Source organism: Oncorhynchus tshawytscha, linkage group LG10 (genome assembly GCF_018296145.1).
Source record: "Oncorhynchus tshawytscha isolate Ot180627B linkage group LG10, Otsh_v2.0, whole genome shotgun sequence".
NCBI lineage: Eukaryota > Metazoa > Chordata > Actinopteri > Salmoniformes > Salmonidae > Oncorhynchus > Oncorhynchus tshawytscha.
Window position 1 is genome coordinate 43543066 of NC_056438.1, and position 21078 is coordinate 43564143.

Consider the following 21078-nt stretch of genomic DNA (forward strand, 5'->3'; position numbering starts at 1 on the left):
GCTTGTGATAACTTATTAGAAAGAAATACTGATCCTCAAATTGAAAGAGATTGGTCATCTTTGAATCTGTTAAGAGATGCATCCTGTGTTGATGGCAAGCCATATGGAGAGGTGTGAATGGATTATGACAGATGTTAAAAGGAAAATAACCCAAATTGAGCACTTTAGATGTTCTAATTGTTTTTCTATTATGTATTCTGCTTAAAGTCGTCCTCAAACTGAGCACATGACTTATTGCTTTATATGAAATTAATATGAAATGTATAGCAGAGTTTCAGAAAAGTTTATGCTTTTTTTGGCTGTAGAAATCACAAATGTTGCTAAATCTTGGAGGGATACGGGTCATATTAGTGTGTAGCTCATACTGTTCGGATGCTGCATACAGAAGTTGGGAGATCAGCTGTACCAACTTCAGATGAATCCCAAGTTGTGGTGGTCGTAGAGCAAAATGGAGAACACTCTCGTTTGCGTGAGTCATCTTTCCATAGAGGGGTTATAAAAGTTTGTAGTCAAACTGTTTGGATGATTTTGTGAGACTGATTTTTGGGATGTCTCATTGTCTGACAAACTGCTCTAGCTCTCAACTTTCACCACAGATGCGGAAGTGTGACGTGTGGATCCAATGCAAAAAAAAAAAAAAACCTCTCTAGCTGAAACTTGCAGATCTTTTTTTATTATGATTCTTCGATTCAACCTTAGGGGGTTAAAAGGAAAAGTATTTCAACTCAAGTTGAACAAAATGGATACTAGACAGTGACAGTCCACCAATAGTCTTAAGATATAATCTCATAATGAACAGCACCCACATTTCACATAAGTCATGTCTTCCTCTGTACCCCAATGCATATATTCTTTCAATCAATGAATGTATTAAACTCGAATATAAACTGTAGTTAAAAAAAAAATGGTCTTCAAGCATTAGTTTGTCCAAAAACATGCTTGACTCTGTCATCTCTTGCCCAGTGACTCCTGCACAGGCAATGGCCTAACATCACACTCAACCCTCTGTCACCAAATAGGCTGTACACCCTGCAGTTTCCTCTGGTGAAACCTGCCCACCTTGTCTTTGGATGTGTTGATGCAGGCGTTGTGCTTGTTGCTCTGCAGGTGGTGCCAGTACTTGAGCAGTTCGTTGGGGTGAAACTGGTGGGAGGTTATGAGGTGGCTATACTTGCAGCTGGAGTAAGACACCCGCCAGTGGTTGAACAGGAACTCATTAGGCGGCGGCGTGGGTTCGATCCGCAGCTTGGCCAGGCAGATGCCCACGTAAACGTCCTCCAGATGCAGCCTGCGGATACCCAGGGAGGCCCTGTAGATCTTTCCAGCCAGGTCCCCTGAGAACACATAGCCTGTTCCTGAGCAGAAAGTAGGGTACACCTCGCTGGGGTACACCTCGGGGGGCATGTACCACTTGCTATTCTTGTTCCTGTTGGGTGCATAGCCCCTCATCAGGTAGCCCGTAATATAGTCCTGTTTGGGGTGCATCTCTGGCTGGAGCAGCTTGTGCACGAGATACTCTGTGTTGACAAACATGTCACTGTCTGTCTTCATGACATAGTTGGTGCCCGGGCAGTGTGTGGACACCCAGTGCATGCCCATCAGGGTTTTTATAGTCAGGTTGTTGTAAGTGTCCATGTAATCCTGCTGGATGATGTCATGGTGCCTCCGGCTCTCGGCCTCCAGGCTGCTCTGCTGCAGGCGGCCTACCCTGCCCTCCTTTATGCCTAACAGGAAGAGCCTAACAAAGCTTAGGCCCGGGACCATGCTCTCGTTCCCCCAGGTCTGCCGAATGGTCGCCCTGGCTTCCACCTGATTGCCCTCCGTGGCTATCAGCAGCACCAGGAAGGGTTCTGGGTTGCCCTCCCGGCACTTGTCGGGCTCATTGATGATGTAAGGGTATGGCTCTGAGGTCAGCAGGCCCCTTAGCCCGACTTCCCCACTCAAGCTAGCATTAGCCGCCACTGAGTTCTCCAGTCCCGTAATCCCCTGTGGAAAGGAGGAGTCCTGAGGGGAGCTGAGGTTGGCATTTCTTTCCGGAGGCGAAGGGGGCCTCCATAGAGTATGCGATGAGCTGTGATTCCCTTTTTCTTTGGTAGAGTGTAGTCCTCTTTCGGTGTAAGCCACTAGGTGCTCCCTCTGCCACGTTGGCCCCCTGAGGCCCGGCAGCCAGTCTTGATGGCCCAGGATGATCAGGAGCGAGAGGAGAGCCAGTAGGCCAGCGACATGCGTGTAGCAGTGGCGCCTCCTCCACTGCATGGTGTCTGTGTACCACCTCACGTGGGCAGCCGTAACACACTCGGTCAGGTCAGGCGTATGCTGTGTGCGAAATTGTTGATGAACCAAGTAATTAGTCGGGAGGTGGTGCATGTATTGAACCGTAACATTCAAGTCACTTTGAATTGTTGGTCAGTTGTCAAACCTGCCCATATGTTTCAACCAGGTTCATGCGGTCTTCAGCAGAGGCCAATGTTTTTATCTAGGAGAAAAACAACAGTGAAATTGTTAGCACAAGTTAAAACCATCAAACGCTTTGTCTAGGGTGACTGAGTGATTGTAGTGGTGTGATAACATACAGTGCATTGGGAAAGTATTCAGACACGTTGACTTTTTCCACATTTTGTTACGTTAAAGCCTTGTTCGAAAATGGATTGATTAAATAGTTTTTTCCCTAATCTACACACTACCCCACAATGACAAAGCAAAAATCGTTTTTTGTGAATGTAAATACAAAAAAAAAAGCTACATTTAAAATAGCATTCAGACCCTTTACTCAGTACTTTGTTGAAGCACCTTTTGGCATTGATTACAGCCTCGAGTCTTCTTGGGTATGACGCTGCAAGTTTGGCTTGTTCAGGCTCCGGAGACGGGCACATCACGCACCGCTCACGAGCATACTACTCGCCAATGTCCAGTCCCTTGACTACAAGGTTGATGAAATCCGAGCAAGGGTAGCATTCCAGAGAGACATAAGAGACTAACGTTCTTTGCTTCAAGGAAACATGGCTCACTCGAGACACACTATCGGAGTCGGTACAGCCACCTGGTTTCTTCATGCATCTCGCCGACAGAAAGGAGCATCTTTCTGGTAAGAAGAGGGACGGGGGTGTATGCCTTATGATTAATGAGACATGGTGTGATCATAACAACATACAGGAACTCAAGTCCTTCTGTTAACCTGACTTAGGATTCCTCACAATCAAATGTCGACTGCATTATCTACCAAGAGAATCCTCTTTGATTATAATCACAGCCGCATATATTCCACCCCCCCAAGCAGGCACATCGATGGCCCTAAACAAACTTTTTATTTGACTATGTAAACTGGAAACCACATATCTTGAGGCTGCATTCATTGTAGCTGGGGATTTTAACAAGGCTAATCTGAAAACAAGACTCCCTAAATTCTATCAGCATATCAATTGTGCTAAGAGGGCTGGTAAAACCCTGGATCATTGTTATTCTAACTTCCGCAATGCATATAAGGCCCTCCTTTTGGAAAAGCTGACCATGACTCCATTTTGTTGCTCCCTGCCTATAGACAGAGACTAAAACAGGAAGTTCCCGCGCTCAGGTCTGTTCAACGCTGGTCCGACCAATCTGATTCCACGCTTCAAGATTGCTTCGATCACGTGGATTGGGATATGTTCCGCATTGCGTCAAACAACAACATTGATGAATACGCTGATTCGGTGAGCGAGTTTAATTAGCAAGTGCATCGGCAATGTCGTACCCACAGCAACTATTAAAACATTCCCAAACCAGAAACCGTGGATTGATGGCAGCATTTGCGCGAAACTGAAAGCGCGAACCACTGCTTTTAACCAGGGCAAGGTGACCGGAAACATGACCGAATACAAACAGTGTAGCTATTCCCTCCGTAAGGCAATCAAACAAGCTAAGCATCCGTGTAGAGACAAAGTAGAGTCGCAATTCAACGGCTCAGACACGAGGTATTGTGGCAGGGTCTCAGTCAATCACAGATTACAAAAAGAAAACCAGCCCCGTCGCGGACCAGGATGTCTTGCTCCCAGACAGACTAAACTTCTTTGCTCGCTTTGAGGACAATACAGTGCCACTGACACATTTAAACGTGTTAATGTTGTAAATGACTATTGAAGCTAGAAACGGCTGATTTTGTTTTAATGGAATATCTACATAGGCCCATTATCAGCCACCATCACTCCTATGTTCCAATGTCACATTATGTTAGCTAATCCAAGTTTATAATTTGAAAAGGCTAATTGATCATTAGAAAGCCCTTTTTGCAATTTATGTTAGCACAGCTGAAAACTGTTTTGATTAAAGAAGCAAGAAAACTGTCCGCCTTTAGACTAGTTGAGTATCTGGAGCATCAGCATTTGTGGGTTCGATTACAGGCTCAAAATGGCCAGAAACAAAGTACTTTCTTCTGAACCTTGTCAGTCTATTCTTGTTCTGAGAAATGAAGGCTATTCCATGCGAGAAATTGCCAAGAAACTGAAGATTTCGTACAACGCTGTGTACTACTCCCTTCATAGAACAGCGCAAACTGGCCCTAACCAGAATAGGAGTGGGAGGCCCCGGTGCACAACTGAGCAAGAGGACAAGTACAATAGTGTCTAGTTTGAGAAACAGACGCCTCACAAGTCCTCAACTGGCAGCTTCATTAAATAGTACCCGCAAAACACCAGTCTCAACGTCAACAATGAAGAGCCGACTCTGGGATGCTGGCCTTCTAGGCAGAGTTGCAAAGAAACAGCTATATCTCAGACTGGCCAATAAGAAGAAAAGATTAAGATAGGCAAAAGAACAGACACTGGACTGAGGAACTCTGCCTAGAAGGCCAGCGTCCCGTTATACAATAGTTAGTGGCACCCTTCTCTTTTAGCGCCTCTCTCCCTAATATTGACACCCACTTTCGACTGGTACTGTGTGTTACAATTTACATAAAAAAAGGACTACTAATGCTGCTTTGCATGTGAGTCATGCAAGTCTAACTGGAGCCAGTTACTTTTGAGAGAAAATAAACAATTACTCTTAATGACATGCCACAGGATCTATTATTATACTTGTATTTACATTTTGTATCAGTTTTTTTAAACCCTCACTTTTAGATGTGTTATGAAGAGGAAACCAACATCCTGTTAGTGACTTCATAGCAAATCTTCTCTTAAATTGAGGGCTATTTGTGCCTTTCCTTGTAAGGAACCGCCCTTGTGCATGATTAAGGTTACTATCTAATATATGGGTGGACTAAATAAGTTAACTATGAAGATCTATGTCCACAATCGCTCCTTTAGACAATTGGAGGAATTGATACTTGGATAAAGGTGTAAGCAAGAAGTGGGCACATTTGGCATAGCAACCCAAGCAAACTGAAAAAGTATGTTTAATTTAGATTGCTGTGAAAGCACTGCACTGTTTTCACATTTTTGGGCAACTAGTCCCCTGGAGTGGTGTGGGTTCTCTCACATTCGACTGGATTACATGCCGCTCTCTTAAAATACCCCCCCCAGACAAAGGGTTGTTTGTGAGAGCGCACAAAAGGTGCTAAAAAGCCAAATCCCTCATGTAGGCATCCTCTGGAATGCAAAGAAACATTAAACACACACACCAATGTGTTCTCAGGTTCTAAACAAAAACGAGCTCTCTAAGCTATATATTCCTTCCTAGCAGCCAGCACCTGTGCATCAGTGTGTACATGGCAGCTTTTACTACCAATACGCTCTTGTAAGAGCATGTGTGTGTGGTTTTGAGCTGTAATTGAGCACGCCGGACCAGAAGACATACCTGTTCCCCCAGTTCAAGTCGTTTCAGGGCAGGGCGGAGGGCTTGCTCCCCTCATCTCTCTACTAGGGCACAACAACCTGCCCATGACTCTGCCCAGTGCTGCTGCCAGCTTCAATGGTTTATCTATTTCTTCCTGTCCACCACACACCTTGGCTCACCTCTCAGCTCCATCTCACGGTTACCGTTTTATCGCTGCTTTTCTCTCTGTGTGGGGTGGCCCAATCACGGTGTGACTGCTTCTATGGATCCCGCTTTGGCCGGTGTCGTTCCTTCTCTGCCATGTTTTTCAATGCCTTTTGCTGCGAACGTACCCACGCGCGCAGAGGGATCCCTCCCTTGGTTTTAAATATGACTCATTGTCAAATTCACTCGGGCACACTGGCTCTTGGTGCCTGTGTGTGTGTGTAGAGCACCCGAGCTACATTCTCTTCATCCACGGTGCTCTCTGTGTCGCTTATGTCTCTTCTGCCCCCACAAGCTTCCCCTCTATCAAGCTCCCTCGCTCCCGATCTCTCTTGCTGTGCTATCGCTCTGTCGCATCTGCTCTAGCTGGTGGGGGCTACTGAGGGGGGCAGGGCTGTTTTCTCTATATGGGTCTGATGGATAGTTGCAGGCTTGGTGACAGTATGCTAGTGTTGTCACGATACCAGATTTTAGTGTTGCACGGTATACCGGTACCACTGTAATGTCACGGTACCAAAACGCCAGGTTTACTTATAATACCAACATTTTAGAATACCGTAGTACCGTGTCTTATATACTACCGACTTTTTCAGTCATACCAATCTAAAAAATCTGCTGGCGCCTGTTATAAAATGTTTATCAAGTCTGTTTTGTTTCAATTCAGTTGAATTTAATAAGCAACAGCCACTAGTCTCTTGTATGCACAGGTCCAATATCCACTTCACTTTCATGCGCATATCATGTGTGGCAGCTGTAATCAGCCAGCTGCATCCCCTACATGCCCTTACCTGCTTTTCTCCGTCCTCTCTTCACGTGCGTCTATTCCTCCGTCAGTTTTAGAAATATATAATTTAGCCGTGATGGCGAGCAGGGATGCAGTCCCTGATGAGTCTTCTGTTAGATTTGTACATTTGTTACATTGTATCATTATCACTTGTTATAACCAAGAGTACAGACTGGCCTGAGTATACTTTGAAAGTTCACTGTCATGCAGCCTCAGCTGCAGTGTCAGCGACGGAACATAGAGCACCACTTCGTGACAGGCATGCTTACAGCAAAGAGACATGTTTTTTGTCTCTAGCCTAAACGGTTAAAAAAAATATGACCCATTTTTACTGGATGTGCCTTTTTTCCCCCCCTTTTTTTAATCGGGATTCACGCGCATTTTATATACGGGCCATTTTAAACTAGTCCCCTGTCGCTATTTATTGGTTTGATTACAAATGTTATGTAAATATGAAAAATATTTTGGCTGGTAAAAAATAATCTCAGTGGCTGGTAGATTTTTATTTTTATTTTTTCTGCCACAGTGGCTGGGTGACCAAAAAAGTAATTTTAGGCCCTGGTTCGGATCATTACAATTTTTTAAATGTACTGAAGAAAAATAAAGTATCCCTTTACATTTCTCGTTGAGAGCATGGCTCTTCTGTGGTTTGTTGTGCAGGCCTATGACTGGCATTCCAGTCAGGCCAGTGTTGATGTAGTTTAAGCAGCTTGACTTCCACAGACTATCCCAGCAAAGCTGCTGATTCACTAATCTGTCTGTGAGGCCAGTAGATCATGAATAGGAAAGAGAAGACAGTGGGAAAGAAACTAGATGCGAGGGAGATTAAGGGACAATAGCTCTAGAGGGATAGACCAAAAACCTTTGCAGGGGCAGAGGCCCCCCCATACAGGTTTACTAACTTTTTGACTGGACTGGAGGACTATTCGCCTAGTATTGACTGATTTTGAGAGTTAGGGTGACCAATGTCATTAAGAGTTGGCACCAAAGAAGTACAGGCCTACATAGAAATGGTTACTTATATTTTCCACACACTTGGAGAATCATACTTGAATACTCCTCACATCCTTCCTCATCCTCAAACCCCATTGGATGACAAAGTCACACGTCCCTCCACTCTGACCATCTCCAATGGATTTTGGCGAGAGAGGACGCGAGGAATTTGAAATTGAAATTCTCCCTTGGACTAGATGGACAAAATTTGTATTAAACCGCCATTCTAACGCAATCCTTTATTGGTGGACGATGTGCGCTATCTGGACAGCTAAATTAATCAGATAAAATTTTGACAATACAAAACAGGCTTGCATAATATATTGCATAAGAACTTTAATGTACCGCAATAATACATTTAAAGAACAGCCCATGGGCCCGGGATTTTCATTGCATTCTCTTGACTCTGCCATGAACTATTGAATCATATCGGTCATCTACAACTCACAAGTCTGTGCTGCTGCTCATGGAGTTAACTGACAAATCTGCAGGAAGCCGACGCATTATGAGTTCTGAGTAAAATGATATGAAAACATATCTATCTATATAACTCCGAACTCTGCATCTCTGAACAGATGGCTCTGGTCACAGCAGTTTTCCCTACCATTCAATCTGCCACCTACCTGTGTTGGAAAATAATCTATGGGAAACACTGGGTCAACTAGTGACTCTTCATGAAGTTCTGTGGACCGTGTGCCATACATCTCCAATAAAATAAGAGACTAAAGAATTATTCAACCTACTAGTAGAAATCCAACAGGAACCAATGTGTCAAAGCAACATTGCCAGTATTTCAGGAAGTGCTTCAGGGTGGAGTTTCTCCTAGGTTCTAATCTAGGATCAGCTTCCCTTCCCCCAATCCTAACCTGAACCATTAGGGGGAAACCCCAGATCAACATCTAGAGGCAACTTCACCGCGTTCCTAAATTAATATGTATGCCACAGAGGTTCTGGAAAATGGTTCCTCTTTTTTTCTGTACTGAGCAAATTTCAGGTCTTCTGAGTGCAAACTTGAACTTTGAAAATTATGTGGAACTTCCAGCATGTGTTTACTGTGAACACTGAGGCTGTACCTGCTTTTGAGTTTCAGACTGGTCAAATAGGCTTCTGTGGATGATCATAATGTAGACCTACCAGAGTGGCCTACCATCAAAAACAAAATGCATCCCATAACATTTGAACATGGAAATGGCTGTTCTATCATGCAGTGTAAAATGTAGGCTTAAATTCCACGACTTTTGTGGAAAAAACATGCAGGACTTGGCGTTAACCTGTTTATCCACTTGACCTTCAGACAAGAAGGTGACTGAAAATGTTTGATGCAAGAAACCACTTTAAAAATAAAATGCATTATTCTTCCCATACCATTTATTACAGAGAATCAGATCAATTATGCTACCCTCTGCCGTGGCTACGTAGATTAGTCAAGCTTGTCTCAAAATACAACAGTCCTACGTAATAGAATCAGATGCGTTCTGCCTACAACAAAATCATTTGCATAGTTAGTGCCTTGCGAAAGTATTCGGCCCCCTTGAACTTTGCGACCTTGTGCCACATTTCAGGCTTCAAACATAAAGATATAAAACTGTATTTTTTTGTGAAGAATCAACAACAAGTGGGACACAATCATGAAGTGGAACGACATTTATTGGATATTTCAAACTTTTTTAACAAATCAAAAACTGAAATTGGGCGTGCAAAATTATTCAGCCCCGTTAAGTTAATACTTTGTAGCGCCACCTTTTGCTGCGATTACAGCTGTAAGTCGCTTGGGGTATGTCTATCAGTTTTGCACATCGAGAGACTGAAATTTTTTCCCATTCCTCCTTGCAAAACAGCTCGAGCTCAGTGAGGTTGGATGGAGAGCATTTGTTAACAGCAGTTTTCAGTTTTTTCCACAGATTCTCGATTGGATTCAGGTCTGGACTTTGACTTGGCCATTTTCTCCGTCCTCTCTTCACGTGCGTCTATTCCTCCGTCAGTTTTAGAAATATATAATTTAGCCGTGATGGCGAGCAGGGATGCAGTCCCTGATGAGTCTTCTGTTAGATTTGTACATTTGTTACATTGTATCATTATCACTTGTTATAACCAAGAGTACAGACTGTTGAGTGAAGTTCATTCGCAGACTTATTTCTAATGTGCTCAACTTAGAGGGAATATTGGGTCTGGGTTAGTGATACAACCATTGTTTTGAGTCCCAGGCTCTGGCCGGATCGACAGTATTGAGAGCTCTGACAGTATCGACACTTAACAACCACCCGTAGATGTTTCTACAGCTCTTCTTTGAAGCCGAGCTCTGGGACTGTCATTAGATGATGAATTACCACTAGACCTTAGAGAGGGTGTGACCCTTGATACACTCCCATCAGACTAGATGCACACCCCTTCCAAGGGGAATCGGCCTGAGGGAGGAGGGAGCAACAGTCATCATACACAACACTGAGGCTCTTGATATGGACAATATATACAGTGCAATCGGAAAGTATTCAGATCCCTTCTCTTGTTCCAACATTTTGTTACGTTACAGTCTTATTCTAAGTCTACACACTAACCCATGATGACAAAGCGAAAATCGGTTTAAGAGATGTTTGTAAATTTAGTAAAAATGATAAACCGATATCTTATTTACTTAAGTATTCAGGCCCATTGCTATGAGACTTGAAATTGAGCTCTGGTGCATCCTGATCATATTTGGGATGTTTCTACAACTTGATTGGAGTCCACCTATGGTCAATTTAAATTGATTAAACATGATTTGGAAAGGCGCACACACACCTGTCTATATAATGCCCAACAATTGACAGTGCATGTCAGAGCCATAACCAAGCCATGAGGTTAAAGGGATTGTCCGTAGAGCTCCAAGACAGGCAGCGATTAATTTCTTGATGCACCCATCCCGTTAGCGGGATCATTTACGTCAACATCAGCTGGAATGCAGCGCGCCAAATTCAAATGTAATTTTCATGAAATCACAAGTGCAATATAGCAAAACACAGCGTAGCTTGTTGTTAATCCACCTGTCGTGTCAGATTTCAATAAAGCTTTTCGGCGAAAGCTATCCAAGCGCTTATGTAAGAACATCTCTCTCAGTAGACAAAATACACTGCTCAAAAAAATAAAGGGAACACTTAAACAACACAATGTAACTCCAAGTCAATCACACTTCTGTGAAATCAAACTGTCCACTTAGGAAGCAACACTGATTGACAATAAATATCACATGCTGTTGTGCAAATGGAATAGAAAACAGGTGGAAATTTTAGGCAATTAGCAAGACACTCCCAATAAAGGAGTGGTTCTGCAGGTGATAACCACAGACCACTTCTCAGTTCCTATGCTTCCTGGCTCATGTTTTGGTCACTTTTGAATGCTGGCGGTGCTTTCACTCTAGTGGTAGCATGAGACGGAGTCTACAACCCACACAAGTGGCTCAGGTAGTGCAGCTCATCCAGGATGGAACATCAATGCGAGCTGTGGCAAGAAGGTTTGCTGTGTCTGTCAGCGTAGTGTCCAGAGCATGGAGGCGCTACCAGGAGACAGGCCAGTACATCAGGAGACGTGGAGGAGGCCGTAGGAGGGCAACAACCCAGCATCAGGACTGCTACCTCCGCCTTTGTGCAAGGAGGAGCACTGCCATAGCCCTGCAAAATGACCTCCAGCAGGCCACAAATGTGCATGTGTCTGCTCAAACGGTCAGAAACAGACTCCCGTGAGGGTGGTATGAGGGCCCGACGTCCACAGGTGGGGGTTGTGCTTACAGCCCAACACCGTGCAGGACGTTTGGCATTTGCCAGAGAACACCAAGATTGGCAAATTCGCCACTGGCGCCCTGTGCTCTTCACAGATGAAAGCAGGTTCACACTGAGCACGTGACAGACGTGAGAGTCTGGAAACGCCGTGGAGAACGTTCTGCTGCCTGCAACATCCTCCAGCATGACCGGTTTGGTGGTGGGTCAGTCATGGTGTGGGGTGGCATTTCTTTGGGGGGCCGCACAGCCCTCCATGTGCTCGCCAGAGGTAGCTTGACTGCCATTAGGTACTGAGATGAGATCCTCAGACCCCTTGTGAGACCATATGCTGGTGCGGTTGGCCCTGGGTTCATCCTAATGCAAGATAATGCTAGACCTCATGTGGCTGGAGTGTGTCAGCAGTTCCTGTAAGAGGAAGTCATTGATGGACTGGCCCGCCTGTTCCCTAGACCTGAATCCAATTGAGCACATCTGGGACATCATGTCTCGCTCCATCCACCAATGCCACGTTGCACCACAGACTGTCCAGGAGTTGGCGGATGCTTTAGTCCAGGTCTGGGAGGAGATCCCTCAGGAGACCATCCGCCACCTCATCAGGAGCATGCCCAGGCGTTGTAGGGAGGTCATACAGGCACGTGGAGGCCACACACACACTACTGAGCCTCATTTTGACCTGTTTTAATGACATTACATCAAAGTTGGATCAGCCTGTAGTGTGGTTTTACACTTTAATTTTGAGTGTCACTCCAAACCCAGACCTCCATGGGTTGATAAATTTTATTTCCATTGATGATTTTTGTGTGATTTTGTTGTCAGCACATTCAACTATGTAAAGAAAAAAGTATTTAATAAGAATATTTCATTCATTCAGATCTAGGATGTGTTATTTTAGAGCAGTGTATTACAAACAGCTAGCCGCCAAGTAGATTGGTCACGAAAGTCAGAAAAGCAATAAATTAAATCGCTTACCTTTGATCTTCGGATGTTTGCACTCACGAGACTCCCAGTTGCACAATAAATGTTCCTTTTGTTCCATAAAGATTATTTTTATATCCAAAATACCTCCATTTGTTTGGCGCGTTATGTTCAGAAATCCACAGGCTTGAGTGGCCACGACATCGCAGACAAATTCCAAATACACAGCCAAAAACTCTGGGGACACCCAGCTATACACTGACACGATGTGATCTTTCTCGCTCATTTTTCAAAATAAAAGCCTGAAACTATGTCTAAAGACTGTTCACAACATGGGTAAGCCATAGGAAAAGGAATATGGTTGATATCCCTTTAAATGGAGGGAAGGCATTCAAAGGAACATGGAGCTTTCAAAATAGAGGCCGCTTCCTGGTTGAATTTTCCTCAGGTTTTCGTCTGCAATATCAGTTCTGTTATACTCACAGACAATATTTTGACAGTTTTGGAAACTTTTGAGTTTTCTATCGTAATCTGACAATTATATGCATATTCTAGATTCTGGGCCTGAGAAATAGGCAGTTAAATTTGTTAAATCTAAATACTGCCCCCTACATTCAACAGGTTAAAGGGGTTTCAACAAAGTACTGAGTAAAGGGTCTGAATACTTATGTAAATGTGATTAAATTTGCTAACATTTCTAAACATGTTTTTACTTTGTCATTATGGGGTATTGTGTGTAGATTTAATGAGGGGGAAAACGATTTAATCCATTTAGAATAAGGCTGTAACAAAATATGGAAAAAGTCTAGGTCTGAATACTTTCCAAATACATTGTAAATATGTTGTAGAAGAGTCTGAGTTGGATGGAACTTGCTTACCCTATGCCAATATGTAGTGTTGGCTTTTCATTCATCAGGCTGTAGGTTGACCGTTGTGTTTTTGTTTGTGTGTTTCAGGAGGGAGCATCTGCCAGGAAGGCCCAGACACCAGCACTGCAGCCCGTCCCCAGACCAGGTCTGTATATCTGTCACCACCAAAGCAGGTGACATGAAAACATTGTGTTAATATAGGCATTTTGTAGACACAGCTTTCCCAGTCATTCAAAACCCCTGTATCAGCAGTCACCACCAACCCTGCCCAAAAAGTAACTTTTAGAGCTGGGTTGGAATAAAACCCAGCACGTCACGTTCAACCCCCCCCCCCGCGGTGTGCATGGTTTCATTACAGCACAGTACTCAAACACCTGATTCAAGACCTTTATTGGTTGAATGTCATGTGTTTTTAATGGGCAGGCCTGCAGACCCTGTTACTCTCAAGGACTAAATTAGTGGTTGACTCTACAGTCGTGGCCAAAAGTTGAGAATGACACATTCATTTTCACAAAGTCTGCTGCCTCAGTTTGTAGGATGGCAATTTGCATATACTCCAGAATGTTATGAAGAGTGATCAGATGAATTGCAATTATAATTGCAAAGTCCCTCTTTGCCATGCAAATGAACTGAATCCCCCAAAAACATTTCCACTGCATTTCAGCCCTGCCACAAAAGGACCAGCTGACATGTCAGTGATTCTCTCGTTAACACAGGTGTGAGTGTTGACGAGGACAAGGCTGGAGATCACTCTGTCATGCTGATTGAGTTCGAATAACAGACTGGAAGCTTCAAAATCATTGTTCTTCCTCTGTCAACCATGGTTACCTGGAAGGAAACGCGTGCCGTCATCATTACTTTGCACAAAAAGGGCTTCACAGGCAAGGATATTGCTGCCAGTAAGATTGCACCTAAATCAACAATTTATTGGATCATCGAGAACTTCAAGGAGAGCAGTTCAATTGTTGTGAAGAAGGCTTCCGGGTGCCCAAAAAAGGCCAGCAAGCGCCAGGACTGTCTCCTGAAGTTGATTCAGCTGCGGGATCGGGGCACCACCAGTACAGAGCTTGCTCAGGAATGCAGCAGGTAGGTGTGAGTGCATCTGCATGCACAGTGAGGCAAAGACTTTTGAAGGATGGCCTGGTGTCAAGAAGGGCAGCAAAGAAGCCACTTCTCTCCAGGAAAAACATCAGGGACAGACTGATATTCTGCAAAAGGTACAGGGATTGGACTGCTGAGGACTGGGGTAAAGTAATTTTCTCTGAATCCCCTTTCCGATTGTTTGGGGCATCCGGAAAAAAGCTTGCCAGAAGAAAAGGTGAGCACTACCATCAGTCCTGTGTCATGCCAACAGTAAAGCATCCTGAGACTATTCATGTGTGGGTTTGCTTCGCAGCCAAGGGAGTGGGCACATCGATCACGTGTGTCCCAAATATGCTCAATGGGAGACATGTCGGAGTATGCAGGCCATGGAAGAAGTTGCACATTTTCGGCTTTCAGAAATTGTGTACAGTTTCTTGCGACATGGGGTCGTGTTTTATAATGCTGAAACATAAGGAAATGGCGGTTGGATGAATTGTACGACAATTGGCCTCAGGATCTCATCATGGTATCTCTGTGCATTCAAATTGCCATCGATAAAATGCAATCGTGTATGTTTTCCGTAGCTTATGCCTGCCCATACTATAACCCCACTGCCACCATGAGGCACTCTGTTCACAACGTTGATAACAGAAAACTGCTCGCTCACACAACACCATCTGCCTGGTACATGCCTGGTGGACTTCCTGAAGTCAGCATGCCAATTGCACGCTCCCTCAACTTGACATTTGTGGCATAACTGAGCATTCTAGTGGCCTCCTATTGTCCCCAGCACAAGGTGCACCTGTGTAAAGATCATGGTGTTTAATCAGCTTCTTAATATGCAACACCTGTCAGATGGATGGATTATCTTGACAAAGGAGAAATGCTCACTAACAGTGATATAAACTAATTTGTGGAGAGAAACAGGTTTTTTGTGCATGGAACATTTCTAGTGTCTTATTTCAGCTCATGAAATTTGGGACCAGGCATGTTGCGCTTGATGTTTTTGTTGAAAAAAATCTGGGCGGCTGGTAGATTTTTATTTTCTACCTGCAACAGTGGCTGGTAGACCAAAAAATAAAAGAAATTCTCTCTATGCGTTGGAATACTTGGGAAAAGATATCCAAAATGTTAATCACTTGGCGCTGATTTCTTGATTCTCAGTCTTGTGTCCAACAATTTAAAAAAAGTATATGCAAAAAAATTGTGGGTGCAAATAGTTGGGGATTCCTAAACTGGAGATGCACGATATATCGGTGAACATGCCGGAATCGGCTAATATTAGCTAAAAATGCCAACATCGGTATCGGCCGATATCTAGTTTAACGGCGATGTTAAAAACTGATGTCAAAGCTAACGTGCATACCTATAGAACGTGGGTACATGACGTAATAATGGCAAGAAAGTTTTGCGCTTTACGTGCAACACGGCATTCCTAACCAAACCCACAATGTCATCTGTGTGGATCAAGCAGTCATTTGAAAGAGTAAGAACATTTTAGCGAGATAACTCAAAGGCGAATGGAATTCATTGCCCTTAACAATCAACCGTTCTCTGTCGTGTGTGATGTTGGCTTTCGCCGACTGGTCGAGCACAAGTAAACACTACCAAGTGCGCTATTTTTCAGATGTTGCCCTAACGGAGTTACACAGTAATAGCGTCACTATTATTAGCTTCGACATACATACTACGGAACGCCGTTTGGCTCATTGCGTGTCAAAAAAGATACAGTAGCACTGTCAAAGTGGTGCAAACACCCGCCACGAATTGTGTGTTTACAATACCGTGTTAGTAATAAAGCATTGTTTGTTTGACTGCAACTTCTGGGGTAGCTAGCTTTAGCTTGGTACCAAGCAAGCTCTAATACAACCAGCCTGAAAACAATGACCAGTAGAAACTGCAGTCATTTTCATTATTCTTAGCAATGATTTAGGAATCCTTGTGATTAAGTATTAGCTAGGTTGCCACTTGTTGTTCGCCTATTGAAATTGAACATCAGTTCATGAAAATAAATGGCTAGCAGTGAGGCTCGACCGGACCGGGTTATGTGTTGTGAAGCTAGCCACTGTTGGGCCTCTTTTCTTGGGCTTCTATTTAATAATGAATACTCAAAATGTGCACTTGTAAATCATATCAGTTTTAATCAATACAGCTGTAGACAGAAGTCAAAGATCAAACATACAACTGATGTCTCTCCCGAGTTCTGCAAAATAGGAAAAGTCCAAGTTGCTTTTTATTATGCTTGCCCATAGTGATGTAACTGCCTACATCAACACCTACTCATGGGACCAAGCCCATGCATATACAGTTATACGAACTTGCAGGAGCGAAATATAGTTCCAGTGTTTTCTAAGGGCTCAGCAGTAATTTTCCACTCCCCAAGTTGCTTTATAGTGGTATGTCTGACTTGTTTCAGATCTCTTTCACTCCCCTGCAGAGTTCTGTCTATGAATCTCTTTAAGCCTTGAGGTGCATTCTCTCACACCCTGTTTTGACTGCAATAATTCAAAGCTCAAATATATACATTGGCTAAATGCCATGCTAATTTCTAAAGATTAATATTGACAGTAGTAGCTCAACAACATTTGATCTGCAAAAATGACAAGTTAATCAGTGGGTGATGGCGGTTTCAGATAAGTGGGCGGAATGAAAGTATAAATTGCCCCCACCCATAATGCCTACACACACAATCTACTTTGAGAAGTCATCTCATCAGCAGCAGATAGTAATAAACCAAATCGCATGAATTCGTTCCCCAAATCAAATCACACTAAAACGTATTGGAGGCTGTGGATCTAGGTGCATATATGGAATTGTTCATGAAAGGAGAGCTGCCAAACGTCAACGTTATAAACGTCCTGTCAATTCTGTGATCGGCATCCTACACAGAACGCGGTCAGACAAGTGTTTGGCAGCTGCCATCAAGCGTCCGTCATTGTTCCCACACATGGCAGTTATCGTGGAAATGAAAAGAACATGAGGTCCAGAGCTGAAGGTCACCCCTTCCCCGGTCTTTGTGCAGCGTGATGAATCACATGTCTGTTTTGCTATCCCCTTCTGTTATTCAGCATCTCTATGGCTGTGTAGAGAAGTCACATTCTCTGTGTGTGTGTGTGTGTGTGTGTGTGTGTGTGTGTGTGTGTTTAGGGGTGTGTTTTTGTGTGACATGCACTAAATATACAAAAGTATGTGGACACCCCCTCAAATTCGTGGATTCGTTGCTGGCAAGTGTTTAAAATCGAGCACAGTCTGCAATCTCCATAGACACACATTGGCAGTAGAATGGCCTTACTGAAGAGCTCAGTGACTTTCAACGTGGCACCATCATAGGATGCCACCTTTCCACATATCAGTTCGTCAAATTTCTGCCCTGCTAGCACTGCCCTGGGCAACTAAGTGCTGTTGCTTGTAGACGTTTCCACTTCACAATAACTGCTCAGCCGCGACGTGGTAGGTAACACAAGCTCACAGAACTGGACCGGCGAGTGCTGAAGTGCGCAGTACGCAAAAATGATGTCCTCGGTTGCAACACTCACTACCGAGTTCCAAACTGCCTCTGGAAGCAACTTCATTACAATAACTGTTTGTCAGGAGCTTCATGAAATGGGTTGCTATGGCCAAGCAGCCACACACAAGCCTAAGATCACCATGCGCAATGCCAACTGTCGGCTAGAGTGGTGTCATGCTCGCCACCATTGGACCCTGGAGCAGTGGAAACGTGTTCTTTTGGAGTGATGAATCACGCTTCACCATCTGGCAGTCCGACGGACAAATCTGTGTTTTGAGGATGCCGGGAGAACGGTACCTGCCCCAATGCATACTACCAACTGTAAAGTTTAGTGGAGAAGGAATAATGGTCTGGGGCTGTTTTTCATGCTTTGGGCTAGGCCCCATAGTTCCAGTGAAGGGGAATCTGAATGCTACAGCATAGTATGGCATTCCAAACGATTCTGTGCTTCCAACTTTGTGGCAACAGTTTGTGGAAGGCCCTTTCCTGTTTCAGCATGACAATGCCCTGTGCATGTAGTGTGCGTCCACGTTGTGAGCAATAGTGAAAGAGCGAATCTCCGTTTGGGCTGATCTGTGACCAACTAGCACCTCCCCCAGTTAGAGGTGAATAAGGCAACCTCAGTTACACAGGCATGGGTACTTTGACACACACACGGATTAAATGTACATGGAAAGGTAGTGTTTCTGAAACAAAAGAGAGGTAATGAATGCACTGTACACAATACAGTAACTGATAGCACAAGTAGAGCAACAAGGCTATTAACAAAGGAAGGACTGATTTTGAATATTGATATGCTACCTGCACATACAGGTATTATTAAATAGCTCTACACAAAGGCATCATACATCAATGGTAACAGCTAACTACGAAGAACAATATACAAATGTCACAACTCACTTTGCACACACACAATTCCACAAGTCCAGAGATATGAGTCCAGCTGTTGCTCTGTGACTGCTTGAAAGAGGAAGGAATTGTGGAGTCGGGAATTGCCTGTGATTGGCTGAGCCCACGGTGTGATAAGGCCCCAGGCAACCAATCTGTTTGGCTAGGGCCAGAGATGTGAAGGGTCAGTTTACGACCCACAGCCTAGCCTGCTAAGCTCCTGGGGGGGGGGCTACTGCAAGAGTTAGAAAGTTGCAGAGTTTGTATCCCTAAGAGAAAGCTGTGAGATGGTGTGCTAAGGGTCTCCAGCAGGGATTTCGTAACAGATAGCCTGACAGGCAGAATGTTACACATTTCCACTACTCTGCTTGTGTAGGTTAATAGATGAGCCTGGTTTGATAAACTAGCAGACATCACAAATGCTGGCCTGGAGAAATGAACACTGAAACTCTACTTTAAAAAAATAAATAATAATAAATGTATTTTTAATTTGACTACGCTAGTCAGTTAAGATCCAATTCTTATTTACAATGATGGGCCTACCCCAGCCAAACCCTAACCCGGACGACGCCTGGCCAATTGTGCGCCACCCTATGGGACTCCCAATCACAGCCGGTTGTGATACAGCCTGGAATCAAACCAGGGTCTATAGTGACGCCTATAGCACTGAGATGCAGTGCCTTAGACCGCTGCGCCACTCGAGATTTTAAAGCAGTGTTAATTTTTGCAGCTTTTTTTTGGTTTAGTTTTAGTCTTAACACCATTTAGTCTTAAGTCACATTTTAGTATTTTCATCCTTTTAGTTTGTTATCAGTCGACAAACTCTGGACAAGTCTAGTTTTTGTCACAGCCATTTTAGTCAGGTAGTCAGTGCTTTTTTTTCTATTAAATAATGAATGTTTAGGCTACCTCTAACCTCCATTGTACACATTCAGATAGCCTTGTCCAACTAGGCCTACTATCTCCTGGTATACCTTGGCTGGCAACATTGGTATTGTGGCAGATTGTAACCAAGGCCAGCCAGCCTTGGTTACAGGTTAAACCATTTACAGCCCTGATTTTCTCCCCATAACCATCAAGGGGGTAATTTGAGCTTTCCAAAAAATGTCAAGTATTACTGTACTCCTAATATTCATCAAATAGCATTTCCCCCCCCATTAGGAAATAAGCAACTGCAAGATTATGTTTAAAACTGTTTATGCATCAAATATCTATGATGAGTACTCATCTGTGTCTGTGGGACTGAGTTGGGCCTCTGGGGCTTGAGCTGACAATTTACCTACAGCTGGCATTCCGTAGATGTGATGTGTGTGACCCGAGATAGACAGAGCCTGGCGGAGTAGAACAATCCCATATTGTGTCCAATCGTTCTTGCATCTGGGAAATGGCACCGGGTGCAGGTGACCACAGGATGAACCCAGGATGGTGCCCCTGATCTGCATGTGGAGGTGGAAGCAGCCATGACTACGCATTTTTGGGTCCCCTATATAAGATCTGTTTTTGTCATTGAAGGTTAAGCTCTCGGCAACACCTTTGTGTGGCCGACCAACTGCATTATTGTAATTAATCAATATTAAATAACGGTGATTGTATGAAGAAATGGGTCTCTCTCAGTATACATCAATTTCCACAATACGTGCAAGAGCGGCAACACAGTTGAATGAATAACAGTGCATATGGGAAACTAGAGCTTCTGATGTGATCAAAACAAAAATAGCCTACATGAAAAGGAGAGCGTAAACATTGTTTTTAGGTTAGTTACAAGACAAGTGTTCTGGCTTTGCATCAGTTCAAAAGATTGACAAGTGACTGCCTGGGAGATGTGTGGGAGAGCCGGGCAGACCAGCTCCATCAGACCGCGCAACTGACAGATATTAATTCTGCCAATGAGAGGACTGCAAACGGCTAAAAAAAGGTGACCCAGCTGCCTCCAATCCCCCCAAAAATGGAAAAGATAAGCACAGCAAATCTGGAAGTTACATGGTGCCTATTATTCCATTCATTTTGAATTGTGGGATATAGCTGCATCTTTAATAATGGCCTGGTTTGTGGACTCCGATGACCACTTGAGTTGTGACTAGCTGACACATTTTGATTTTGGAGTGTTATGTCTATTTAATGACACCGTGTTTCTTCTCTTTGATTTGTGAACCCCAAATTTCAATGTCTTTCCCTTTTGCTTATTCTTTTTTGCATTAATGCAACACGGTGTCTCATCTCTCGTGTCAAGTAAGCTCTTAATAATCAAAGTAGGATCAATTCTGTTTTGTGTCCTTGGTGGAAAAACGGTTGAAAAGAGATGTGAGCGTTAAAAACAAAACAGCAAATCTATTT

General features: G+C 43.8%; 2 protein-coding genes across 10 annotated transcripts in view; one reads left to right on the forward strand and one right to left on the reverse strand.

Annotated features, from left to right (window-relative positions):
• LOC112260211 (parafibromin-like) overlaps positions 1-21078 on the forward strand; it is a 67000-nt gene that overhangs the window by 37563 nt on the left and 8359 nt on the right. For both annotated transcript variants that reach the window (XM_024435142.2, XM_042328573.1), the window contains exon 12: positions 13353-13410. In XM_024435142.2, the coding sequence (XP_024290910.2) occupies positions 13353-13410 (58 nt within the window). The remainder of the gene's footprint in view (positions 1-13352; positions 13411-21078) is intronic.
• Positions 652-21078, reverse strand: part of LOC112260212 (beta-1,3-galactosyltransferase 2) — a 29784-nt gene continuing 9357 nt past the window's right edge. For 2 of the 8 annotated variants that reach the window (XM_042328574.1, XM_024435143.2), the window contains exons 2-3: positions 13275-13420; positions 652-2476 (exon numbers count right to left, since the gene is read on the reverse strand). In XM_042328574.1, coding sequence (XP_042184508.1) covers positions 1009-2367 — 1359 coding nt within the window. In that variant the 5' untranslated portion in view covers positions 2368-2476; positions 13275-13420 and the 3' untranslated portion in view covers positions 652-1008. Of the gene's footprint in view, positions 2477-5769; positions 6307-9598; positions 10135-13274; positions 13421-21078 lie in introns of those variants that run through there. The other 6 variants (XM_024435146.2, XM_024435148.2, XM_024435147.2 and 3 more) reach the window with 6 other exon arrangements.